The sequence below is a fragment of the Microtus ochrogaster genome, chromosome 4 (assembly GCF_000317375.1).
Source record: "Microtus ochrogaster isolate Prairie Vole_2 chromosome 4, MicOch1.0, whole genome shotgun sequence".
In the NCBI taxonomy this organism is placed as follows: Eukaryota; Metazoa; Chordata; class Mammalia; order Rodentia; family Cricetidae; genus Microtus; species Microtus ochrogaster.
The window spans coordinates 25,011,991-25,023,807 of NC_022011.1; the positions used below are offsets into that span (position 1 = coordinate 25,011,991).

At 46.3% G+C, this 11,817-nt stretch overlaps 1 protein-coding gene across 1 annotated transcript in view; it reads left to right on the forward strand.

Annotated features, from left to right (window-relative positions):
- Positions 1 to 11,561, forward strand: part of Cenpn (centromere protein N) — a 25,461-nt gene extending 13,900 nt beyond the window's left edge. The window contains exons 5-11 of the mRNA XM_005345730.3: positions 713 to 789; positions 1,954 to 2,130; positions 3,569 to 3,670; positions 6,092 to 6,155; positions 6,809 to 6,921; positions 10,341 to 10,467; positions 10,698 to 11,561. Coding sequence (XP_005345787.1) covers positions 713 to 789; positions 1,954 to 2,130; positions 3,569 to 3,670; positions 6,092 to 6,155; positions 6,809 to 6,921; positions 10,341 to 10,467; positions 10,698 to 10,780 — 743 coding nt within the window. The 3' untranslated portion in view covers positions 10,781 to 11,561. The remainder of the gene's footprint in view (positions 1 to 712; positions 790 to 1,953; positions 2,131 to 3,568; positions 3,671 to 6,091; positions 6,156 to 6,808; positions 6,922 to 10,340; positions 10,468 to 10,697) is intronic.
- The last annotated feature ends 256 nt before the right edge of the window (positions 11,562 to 11,817 follow it).

Here is an 11,817-nt window from a genome sequence, read left to right on the forward strand (position 1 = left end):
GCCTCGTGCGTGCCTCTCCAGCTGTGCCGGTCCCCGCTGCTGCCTCGCCGGACCCCTCTGGTCCCCGCCGCTTGCCTCTGCCTCCACGCCGGTCCCCGCCGCTTGCTTCTGTCGCCGCCAGTCCCCCAAAGCCTATTTTTGATTGCAGCGCTGTGTCGCTCCGCCGCCACGACTGCGCGCCGCTCAGCCGCCGCCGCCGACAAAGCTGCCGACAAAGCTGGTCTTGAACTCACTATGTAGCTTAGCCTGGCCTTAAATTTACTGCATAGATAAAGCTGCTCTGGAACTTGTGGTGGTTTTCCTGCCTTTCCCTCCAGAGTAGTGGTTCTCAACCTGTGGATCAGGACACCTTTGTGGGGTCAAATGACCCTTTTCCAGGGGTTGCCTGGACCATTGAAAACATTATGATTCATAACAGTAGCAAAATTACAGTTATGAGTAGAAACGAACATACTTTTACAGTTGGGGTCACCACATGAGGAACTGTATTAAAGGGTTGCAGCGTCAGGGAGGCTAAGAACCACTGTTCCAGAGTGGTGTGGTGACGGCGATATGCTTCCACACCCAGCCTCGCAGTCTGCGATTTGACTATGGCTCATTCATATCCCCTGGTGCTCGGGCATGTGTGGGGTGGCCATTACTGTTCTGGGATGCACAAGATGAAGATAGTGTGGCTCCCTTAACCTCTTTGTCTTTCTCTCTGCACTGACAGGTGAAGATGTCGACCTTTTTGACATGAAACATTTCCAAGGTTCCTTTAAGAAAATTCTTCAGAGAGCATTAAAAAATGTAAGAAAATAATCCTCTTGGATTTCTACAAAATTCAGTTTAGTGCTATCGAGGGGGGGAGGGGAATAATATGTCATTACCTCAACAAACGGAAATATTACAAAACCTTCCCTCTCTTACTTGCCCATCCCACTGCTCTATAGGAGCAGTACTGCCCATGGGAACTCTGCCATGGTAGAAGCTTCCTCTACTGACAATGTCCGGCACATAGCTGGTTGCCACATGAGGACCTGATACGTGGCTGTTGTGACTGAGTGAATGAATCTTTAAACTTACTAAATGAAGTTTCACATGTGGCTAGTGGCTCAGCTGTTGGCCACCAGTCACTTTGGCTTTTGCAATGGCAAGTGAAGGCACCAGAGCAAGACCCTCTGCTGTTCCAGCCAGTAGGGGCCACTGAGTTCTCTACTGCTCACCAGGGGATGAGACACCATTCTGCAAACCCACAGCCCAGACAGGGAGAGGCAGCCGAGTGCTGAGTGGCAGAGTTTGTTCTGAGCCAGCAGACAGCATAAGCACCTGCTTTTCCTGGAGTGAAGAAACAGCAAGCCAGCTGGTCCTCTCTTCAGGTTCTCCTTTCCGGGGTCAGGGCCCAGAGGGAAAGTGGACTGGAGTTTGCAGTGGCTATTAAAGTCTGAGAAGTACAGTCGTAGCTGCAAGTTTAGAAAGACCGATGGCTGGCTGTGACACGGACACCACGCAGAACCTCATGGGCTGTAGCTGCTGAGACGTGTGTGGAAGAATGATCAGGATCAGTGTACTCTGAGCTCATTGACACAGAAACCCTGCTGTGAACTGCAGGGACACTAAGTGTGCTAGCCAGCGATACTAAAAAGGCTTCATAGAAAAACATCCTTTCCCTTTAATTGTTTTGTTTTTGAGATAGAATCTCACTAGGTAGCCCTAGCTGGATAGAACTCACTCAGATCTGCCTTTCTCTGCCTCCCAAGGCTGGCAATAAAGGTTTGCCCAGCCAGATAGATCATTTTTTAATTTTTTTAAAACTTTGTTTCAAGCCCGGCAGTGGTGGCGCACATCTTTATCCCAGCACTCAGGGAGGCAGAGGCAGGAGAATCTCTGTGAGTTCAAGGCCAACCTGATTTATAAAGTGAATTGTTGCCACGGTGAGATCTAATCAGAAAGCTTAAATCTTTTCTTTATAAGGTTTCAGTCAACTTCAGAGTCGACCAGAAGAATGCTGTGTGGATTCGGGTTGCCTGGGGAACACAACATTCACAACCAAACCAGTACAAACCCACTTTTGTGGTGTACTATCCCCAGACTCCATATGTCTTCATTTCTACCTGCCCTCTGAAGAGCACTGTACCCCTTCTCCATCAGGTAGGGAACAGATTCCAGCAGCTGGAGCACTCGGTGCTCTTATCTCAAAGGCCCACATAAGTATAAATGCTGAGAAGATTTAGTGTAAGCCAGGCGGTGGTGGCGCACGCCTTTAATCCCAGCACTCGGGAGGCAGAGGCAGGCGGATCTTTGTGAGTTCAAGACCAGCCTGGTCTACAAGAGCTAGTTCCAGGACAGGGTCCAAAACCACAGAGAAACCCTGTCTCAAAAAACCAAAAAAAAAAAAAAAAAAAAAGATTTAGTGTAAAATAACTTAGTTCCCGTTCTTCTAAGTAAGACTCTTACCTACAGTGGAAATGTGATGGAAGATAATAGCTTGGTCTAGTTTTTTTTTTTTTTAATGTAAAAGTAATGCACACTTAATATGAAAACAAATGTAAGCAGTTCAGAAGTCTCTAAAGGGGAGTCATCAAAACTCCGCCCCTCCTTCCTACTCTATTCACCCCAAGTAGTAGCTGTCTCCTTCCAAAGCTGTGTCATCAGTGTCCCCAATAGTGCTGTTTGTCCTTCTATTATCTGCCTACCAACAGCAATTAGCTGCTGTGACCACTTTCCACACGCGTGTACCCAAAAATATTACCTGTGTCAGAGGTGACCCCTCTCTTTTTCAGGGGGTCTACCTTTGTGTCTTAGTGTTCTGCTGTTGTGGAGAGGCATCATGACCAAGGCAGTTCTTTTCAATGAAAAGAAAGTATTTCATTGGGGACTGGCTTCTAGTTCCAGAGATACAGCATTATCACCATGCTGGGGAGCAGGTAGCACGCATGGACTGAAGTGGAGAGAGCTACATCCTGATCCAAAGGCAAAGGGGGGAAGGGGAGAGACTGGAACATGGGCTTTTAAAACCTCAAGCCCACCCTAGGGACACACTTCCTACATCTACTGCACTGAGGCCACACCTTCTAACCCTTTCACACATTTTACTGGCTGGTCTAAGCATTCAGATCCATGAGCCTGTGGGAGCCTTTCTTATTCAAACCACACTTTGGTATTACAGGTATCCTAGCTTCTTTCCCAAAGTTGGCCTATTCATTGCTATGCCCCCTATTAGCACAGAGCTAATAGAGTTCTCCCAGAGCTTGAGCGGGGTGCAGGTGAGCAGCACTGTAGTTGGCTGCCTGCTTCCCACACACCTATCTGACAAAGCACCACACACTCCACTGTCAGCAGCGGGCCTCAGGGTCCCAAAAAGTGAGTAACAGGTGATAGGATTAAATTTCTTAAATTCCTTTTCACTTGTGAGGGGTGGGGGAGTCATTGTTTTTAGCCGGGCTCACCCTTGCTGCAGCCTCCCGAGGGCTGGGATCCCAGGTGTGCACTGAGCTTCCGCACAATGCGCTTTCCATTCTTAGCTGGAACGTGTGCGTGCATGCAGACCCACGTGCAGCCCTAACAGTCTTGCTCCTTTCCCTCCAAGGCCCTGAAGGTTGCGAGCAAACACCATCAGATGGTGCACCTGAATCTGAGAAGCCGGCACCTGGACTCGCTCAAGGCTATCGTTTTTAGAGAGTATAACCAGGTGAGCCAGTCAGCACCTCTTTAAAGTCGAGTATTCCTTGACGATCTGCACACTGAGCAGGTGGAGCCAGCCACTCCCAGCCCGGCCTGGAGATGAGTAGATGAAGCTTTCCCTCGCTTCACTTTGCTCGTGTTTGTTTTAATCTTTCACAATTTCATACATACATAATGTACTGTGATCATATTGTCCCCCATCATCCTCTTATCTCCTTCCCCATCCCCCCTGAACCTCTTCTTCCCAACAAGTCCCCTTCCTACTGTCATGGGGCTAGTAGGGGTTCTTTTGAGGCCACTGCATTTAATTAGGGCTGCTTGCATGAGTAGGGATGTGGTGTTATTTCCTAGAGCAAGAGCACCCACATTGGCTATACCACTGACCAACTCAACTTCTTTCCCCCAACAACCATAAGCTGCCTAGAGCTCCTCAGAAAGGGGTGGGGCCTCCTGAGCCCTCCCCTGTCCAGGATAAAATGATGAAATATTTGCACGTGGTGTTTCCATTTCCTGACAAGGACAGGTCTACCCTTGTGGTCTTAAGTTTTCTTCTGTACATGGCAAGTGTTTGTGCATGTTCATATTCTCTAGGTGAATGGGCTTCCTTAAGAAGGTTATGCTGTGTGTTATGTTCTAGGGAGAGAGAAAGAACAGCTGTCTGCAAGTCACTCTTTAAGGGGAATGTTGTAAAACTGGGAAATGGACCTTGGCGGCCTTTGCAGGCGAGAGCCAGAGGCCTCACAGCGGGCAGGAGACAAATACACCATGCAGACAGAGCTTGAGCATGGAGTTTATTGAGATAACGGTAAAGCAGGGGAGAGAGAAGGAATGTGCAGAACTTGTCTCTTAAAGGGACCTTTTGCACCTGCATACAGACTACGAAGTGACTATGTAGCAGCCGTAGAACCTGGGCTAGCAGGGTACTGCCTGGGTGCATCCTGCCAGGTGATGGGACAAGCCAGCATGATGCCTGAATCCCAAGAGGGGAAGGGTAGAAACTTGAAGGTGTTTTTGCCTCAGGGTATTGCTAGCCACTTTAGACAGGAACCTCTAACTGTGAGCCAAAATAAATGCTTCTTCCCTTTAAAAAAGAAAGTAGCCGGGCGATGGTGGCGCACACCTTTAATCCCAGCACTAGGGAGGCAGAGGTAGGCGATCTCTGTGAGTTCGAGACCAGCCTGATCTACAGAGCTAGTTCCAGGACAGGCTCCAAAGCCACAGAGAAACCCTGTCTCGAAAAACAAAACAAAACAAAAAAAAAAGTAATTTTTATTTGTTGTTGGGGGCTTTAAGATATAATATCACATACCCCAGGCTGACCATAAACTCTTTACTTAGCTGAGGCCTCTACCTCCCAAGTGCTGGGATTGCAAGCCTGAGCTACCATGTTGACTTCCTAAGAAGTTAGATGGCCTTCTCCCTCCCTGCCCCTTCCTTGTCAGCCCTCTACCCTCCTTCCAAATAGACATCAACTGCTATCCAACCACAGCTTTATTGAGAGAGTTCACATTGTTAGCCACCAGCTGGAAAAGCGGTCACTCCCTCAAGGGAGATGCAATAGAAAGAATCGAGAAATGTGGGCTCATGGTGGCAAAGTATCTTTTCTAAAGGGCCCTGAGAAGTTTTTCAGGGTCTGATGACACAGTGCTGACGCCAAGATGTCAGGGTTGTCTTCCATTCCTCTGGCTCTGTGCCACCCCAGGACCTTAAGGTGATTTTGTTTCATACGGTGCTCGGGATGAACCTAAGACCTCACATCTGCTAAGCAGATTTCTCTACCACTGAACTGCATCCTTGGCACAAGCCCCACTGTTCTGTCAGTTCCTAAAGCAACCTTTCAGCACAGCTTACCGTCCTAAGAACTATGCTCAGTTTAGCTAGCCTGTGGCAAAACCATTGTTTCTTTCTACTAAGTAAGAATATACAATATAAGACCTCTTTTTTAAAAAAATAAATAAATGGGGGCTGGAGAGATGGCTCAGCGGTTAAGAGCATTGCCTGCTCTTCCAAAGGTCCTGAGTTCAATTCCCAGCAACCACATGGTGGCTCACAACCATCTGTAATGAAATCTGGTGCCCTCTTCTGGCCTTCAGTCATACACGCAGGAAGAATATTGTATACATAATAAGTAAATAAGTATTTAAAAAAATAAATAAATAAATAAATAAATAAGATTTTTCCAGGCAGTGGTGATAATACCTTTAATTCCAGCACTTGGGAAGCAGAGGCAGACAGATCTCTTGAGTTCAAGGCTAGCCTGGTCTACAAAGCAAGTTCCAGGACAGGCTCCAAAGCTAGAAAAACCAGGTCTCGAAAAACAAAAACAAACAAACAAAAAACCTACACAAAAATAATGATTTACTACTTTACATCTTAGAACCAGTTGATATCTATGTATCCCAACATGTTCACTTTTTCTCTTTCCTAGAACTTTGACAGCCACAACACCACAGTGCCTCTGCAGGAAGAAAGCTTTGGACTAGACCTGAATTGTATGTGAGCTTTGAAACAGCTGGGGTCAGGAAGGGCACCTTTGCCTTTCAGGTGGCTGCTCCACGATAAAGCAGTTGTGCTAGGACCACATCGTACTGCAGAAAAACCAAGACTTAAGTATTTGGGGGCAGAAAGCCATGCTAGCCCAGGTGTTCTTCAGAGTTCATAGATGGCTGGCAGCCATTGAGCGTGCCTTTCGTGCCCAGCAGCGTACACAGTACTTACATGCGATTGTCACGTCAGTGTTGACAGCCGGCCTGTGAAGAGAACCTGAGTCTCCCCCTAGAAAACCGAAGCTCAAGTTAACAGTAGAAGAAAGCAGAACCCATGTTTGGAAGAGAGCACAGACTCCAGAGGCATAAGACCTGCTGTGAGTCCCATGTTAAGTAAAGAAACTTGATAGAAAAGTATTCATGGTAACTACACAGTAAGTGTATTAGAACCTAGATAGTGTCGTGGCACTGTAGGTATTTCTTACTCCCTTTTGTCAGCCTGTGCTCTCCAGCTCTTCTGTGGGATGACTTTATTTCAATAAAAAGAAGGGACAGGAAGCATATCTGAGCTACACAAATCGTCTGCAAGTTTAGGATGGGAAAAAGTATGGGGTGAGGTGTATTTCTAATGGTATCTCAATCCGAACTCTCATCCACAGTGGATTCAAACATCATTCTTGAAAACACAGAAGAAAAAGAAAGAATCCAAAGAGTCACTCAGGAGACGTTTGGAACCTATTCCCAGCCACAGCTGGAATTTGCACAGTATAAGGTAGGATGGCGCAGTGAACAGCACCTGCAAGTTAGTGCCTTTTTTTTTCTTGAGGTACAGAAGTCTTAACTGGAAAACATGTCCAAAACCTATTCCTTTTTCATTTATCAGCTTTATGTAACAAATATTTAAGTTACATAGATCTTTTTATCATATTTGTAAGTTCTCCTGTTAGCAAAGGACACATCCTGAAATTTTGAATTTGCTTTTGCCCTCAGTAACTCAGCTTGTATATTGCTACCTGGGGAGAGGGCCTGTGCACACCTAGAACAGTATTTGGCATATAGTAAATGTTCGTAAATGGATGAGCTGGTATGGTGGCACACACATGTAGTCCCAGCACTCAGGAGGCTGAGGCAGGAAGATCTTAAATTCAAGGCGAGCCTGGGCTACTTATACTTAGCAAGTTGGTAGCAAACTTGCCTGAGTGACTCAGAAGCACAAAAACAAGAGAGAAAACACATTTACTACGTAGCCCCACTGACATCAGATGGAGAAAATCAGTGGTGCAAATATACTGTAAATTAAACTTGTTCCTAAGGGGTGGGGTGCTGCTGCCCACCATGTGACCAAATAGGAATACAGGAGTCAAGCCCATGGCCACTGTTAGAAGAACTTCAGTATATGTCATAGTCACCCGAGCATGAGCCCATGCTCCTACTCTTAATACCTTCCTCCCCCGGCCCCAGTAAAATAGTTTCCTATGAATCTTCTTACAGCTACAAGACACACTAAAAGATCTGCCATTGATCTGCTCATTTAGGCCCAAAGGCGTTTTGCTTTGACTTGTTTTAAAGGAAGACGGCTGTGTGTGCTTTGCTCACTTGTTAAAGAGGCCAAATTCAGTGTAGCCATCTTCTGGTCTTATTCTTTGAGATAGTCTGTCACTGAGCCTCGAGCTTCTTTTCAGCTGGACTGACTGCAAGGAGCCCCACCTTCCTCCCGTCTCTTCCTTCCTCCCAAGTGTTGGGGTTACACATACATGGCTGGGTGCTAGGGACCCAGACTCAGGTCCAAATCCTCAAGCAACAAGCACTTTACCCACTCAGCCATCTCTCCAGTCTGCTTTATTGTTTTTTTCCAGACGAGGCCTAGAACAGCCTCAAATTCCCATGTAGCCAAGGCTGGCTTTGAACTTATGGCCCTCCTGCTTCCTCCCTGTCACAGGAGTGGCCACCACACTTAGCTGTGTTGTGTTAACTGAGGTCTTTTAAAGAGCTCCTAAGGGTGTGGTCTCTGAACTGGTAGAACCAGTCGCAGGAATGGGGAGGGAGCACTGATCTTAGCTCCACCCTTTTCCTCCTGAGTCAGGGCGAGGTTGTGTCCACCATCTGTTTCTGCAAACTGGCTGCTCTGGGCTATACACTAAAGCTGGAGAGCCACTGACTCAGGAGATAGTTTGCTTGTTCAACCTCTAGGGTGGTTGTGTTCTGATAGTCTAGGTGTGCCCTGATTTTCTCCAACCTCAGGAAATGGCCAGAATATTATACTGAAGGCCACCAGTCCACTTTAACTAGCCAATGGCCACATTTTGCCACGTCCTTTTTCTTTCTCTTTATTCTAAATATAGATTAAAGAGAAATTGAATTCATTGCAGACAGTAAGTATCCCATAAATATTTCAGCATAGTGCCTCAAAGTTTTAAGAATCACTCACACCAGGTGGTGGCGCGCATCTTTAATCCCAGCACTCAGGAGGCAGATACAGGCGGATCTGTGAGTTCGAAGCCAGACTGAGTCTATAGAGAGAGTTCGAGGACAGGCTCCAAAGGTAGAGCTACCCTGTCTAATAGTTTTGTTTTTAAATGTGAGCGTATAGGAGGCACAGACAGAAGGATCACTCGAAGTTCAAAGCAGCTGGTCTGCCCCGAGTTCCAGGCCAGTCAGGCCACATGAGGCACTGTTTCCAAAAAGAAAGGAAAAAGCTAGGGTCACATACTATGATACTTAGGTATTTGATGACGTGGAAGAGTTGTTTGTATTTAGGGCTGTGGCTACAGCTCAGAAGTCAAGCACTGGTGTCATCACTGTTCTATTGCTGTGAAGAGATACCATGACCAGGGAAACTCCTACGAAAGAAAGCATTTAATTGGAGGCTTGCTTATAGTTTCAGAAGTTTACTCCATCATCCTCATAACCAGGAACATAGTGGCATGTAAGCAGGTGCTGCAGCCATAGCTGAGAGAAACCTCATCTGTAAGAAAATAGAAAGACTGGGGCTTGGCATGAACTTTTGAAACCCCAGAGCCTACCCCCATTGACACACTTATTTCCACAGGGCCATTCCACTTAACCCTTCCAATCCTTTCAAATAGTGCCACTCCCTCGTGACTGCTTTCAAATATATGAGCCTATGGGGGCCATTCTTAACTTCAAAACATCACAAATGTTTACACACATTAGGCCCAGCACCTGAAAAGTTAACAATGAGCATTCCAAACATTCACTGCAATCTGCATTCTCGGGAGGCTGAGGTTAAAACCTGGTCTACATAGTACAATCCTGTCTCGCAAAAATAAATAAATAAAATGGTGAACGGCAATGGACCTCTTAGATACATACTGAAGTATTTCCGGTCAAATACTATGTTGTTTGAGATTTGCTCCAGTCTGGGGGGCAAGAGAGCACTTAACAGGTGAACCCAGAGCTGTTGATAACATCCTCAGCTGGATAATGTGCACGTGGAGCTCACAGTGTGCTCCTTCTGCGTAATGTGGTTAGGTGGGAAGGGCTCTTAGAGGCAGTTGGCTGTTGAGATGGTATCTGGCTTCAAACTTGGAATCCATGACTCAGCTTCCTGGAGGTAGGGTTATAAGCTTATGTGCTACTACATCCAGTGTTTAGATATTCCCTCAGTCTTCCATAGTAAAAATCCAAGACTTTTACCTATGCGTATAAGTGTTTTGCCTGAATGTGTGTAATGCACCAGATGTGTGCCCATGGCCTGCGGAGGCCAGCGGCTGTGTAGAATCCACTGGAACTGGAGCTGTGGACCATATGGGTATTAGGAACCTAACCCAGGTCCTCTGCAATAGCAACAAGGGCCCTTAACCACTGAGCCATCTCTCCAGCCCTGAGATTTATTGTTTTTATGTTGGATGCAAAATGTAATAGGCACATGAGGGCAGCACAGACTCTTGTCTTCTCCTGCAGATCAGTTGCTATCCTGAGGGTGGTGCTGGCACTCAGCCTCACCTGTGGGTCCATACCGTGCTGAGGGCAGTGCCAACACTCTATTGGATGTATTCCTTATACCAGATGCTTTCACTCTTTGCAGTTAGCAAGTTAAACGGGCTCTGCCTGTATTAATCCGTGTGGTTTTTGAAAGCAGGAATTAATGGAATACATAAATTGTTCATTATCTCTCACCATCCTAGCTGCTCCTGGTACTGACCATCATTTATAAACTTTCTTTGACAGCTGGAGACCAGATTCAAGAGTGACATAAGTAGCGGCATCTTGACTGACAGGAAAGAACCCCTCCGGTGCCTTATAAAGTTCTCAAGCCCACACCTTTTGGAAGCATTGAAATCCTTAGCACCTGCCGGTGAGTGGTCAGCGTGTCCTACCAGCCAGACAGCTGCTTTTGATTCTCAGTAGAAGACTAGCTAGTTACCTCTTAGTGTTCTGTCTCTCCAGTCTGCTGCCCACCAAGCCGTGTTTTGCTTCTGTGTTTAGTAGGTGGTAGGAGAAGGTGTCCCTAATTTGCTTCTGGTTTTGGCCATTTTTAAACTGATTGTCCCCAGGATCATCTGATTTTTTTTTTCTTTTTTTCAGGTATAGCAGATGCACCGCTTTCTCCACTGCTCACCTGTATACCAAGCAAGAAAATGAATTATTTTAAGATTAGAGATAAATGAGATACATGTGGCTTTGCTCGTATTGCACATGGAATCCCAGTTGTAGCCAGCTGGCTTCTGTATAAACTCCTGTGTTTTAGAAATCAATCCTTGGCATTGGAAAGTCAGTGCTTTTAATGTAACTGTTGGGACTCTATATGTCCTCCCTATGTGCTCTTGTACCCTTGCTGCTATGGCCTGCTAATTAAATTACAGCAGCAGTGATACCTCTGGCTGCTCAGCAGGTCTTGGGCCAGCTGCATAAAGGTATAAAAGGCTTTAGCTCAGGGCAAAATAAAGGTTGCTGTTCTTCCACCTGAAAAGAAACCTCCATGTCTCAATCCCAGCACCACCACCACCCACCACCACCCCTGCCAGATCCATCTATGGAGAAAAATTTGAGGATGAGAACTTCATCCTGAAGCATACAGGTCCTGGCATCTTGTCCATGGCAAATGCTGGACCAAACACAAATGGTTCCCAGTTTTTTATCTGCACCGTCAAGACTGAGTGGCTGGATGGCAAACATGTAGTCTTTGAGAAGGTGAAAGAAGGCGTGAACATTGTGGAAGCCATGGAGTGTTTTTGGGTCCAGGAATGGCAAGACCAGCAAGAAGATCACCATTTCTGACTGTGGACAACTATAATTCTTTTGACTTGCGGGCTTCTTTCCCACCAGACCATTTCTTCTGGATGTGGCTCAGGAGAGCACCCCAATCCCATCTGCTCGCAGCACCCTTCATCTCTGCTCTCACTGAAGTTCTTTGGGTTCCATATTTTCCACATTCCCCTTCAAGTCTAGCTGGATTGCAGAGTTAAGTTTATGATTATAAATAAAAACTAAGTAAGAAAAAAAAAGAAGGGCCTAAGTAATGCTGTATAATGTGATGTGTGCCGACTGGGCCATCCAGTAGAAAACATGTATGTTTTTGCATGTTATGTGATCAGATGTGTCCGGCACTTCCCTTGTCCCTCAGTGATATGAGGATATTGGGCTTTGCGCTGGCTAGTTCTCTGTCAACATGTAAGCTAGAGTTCCCTGAAGAGGGAACCTCAGC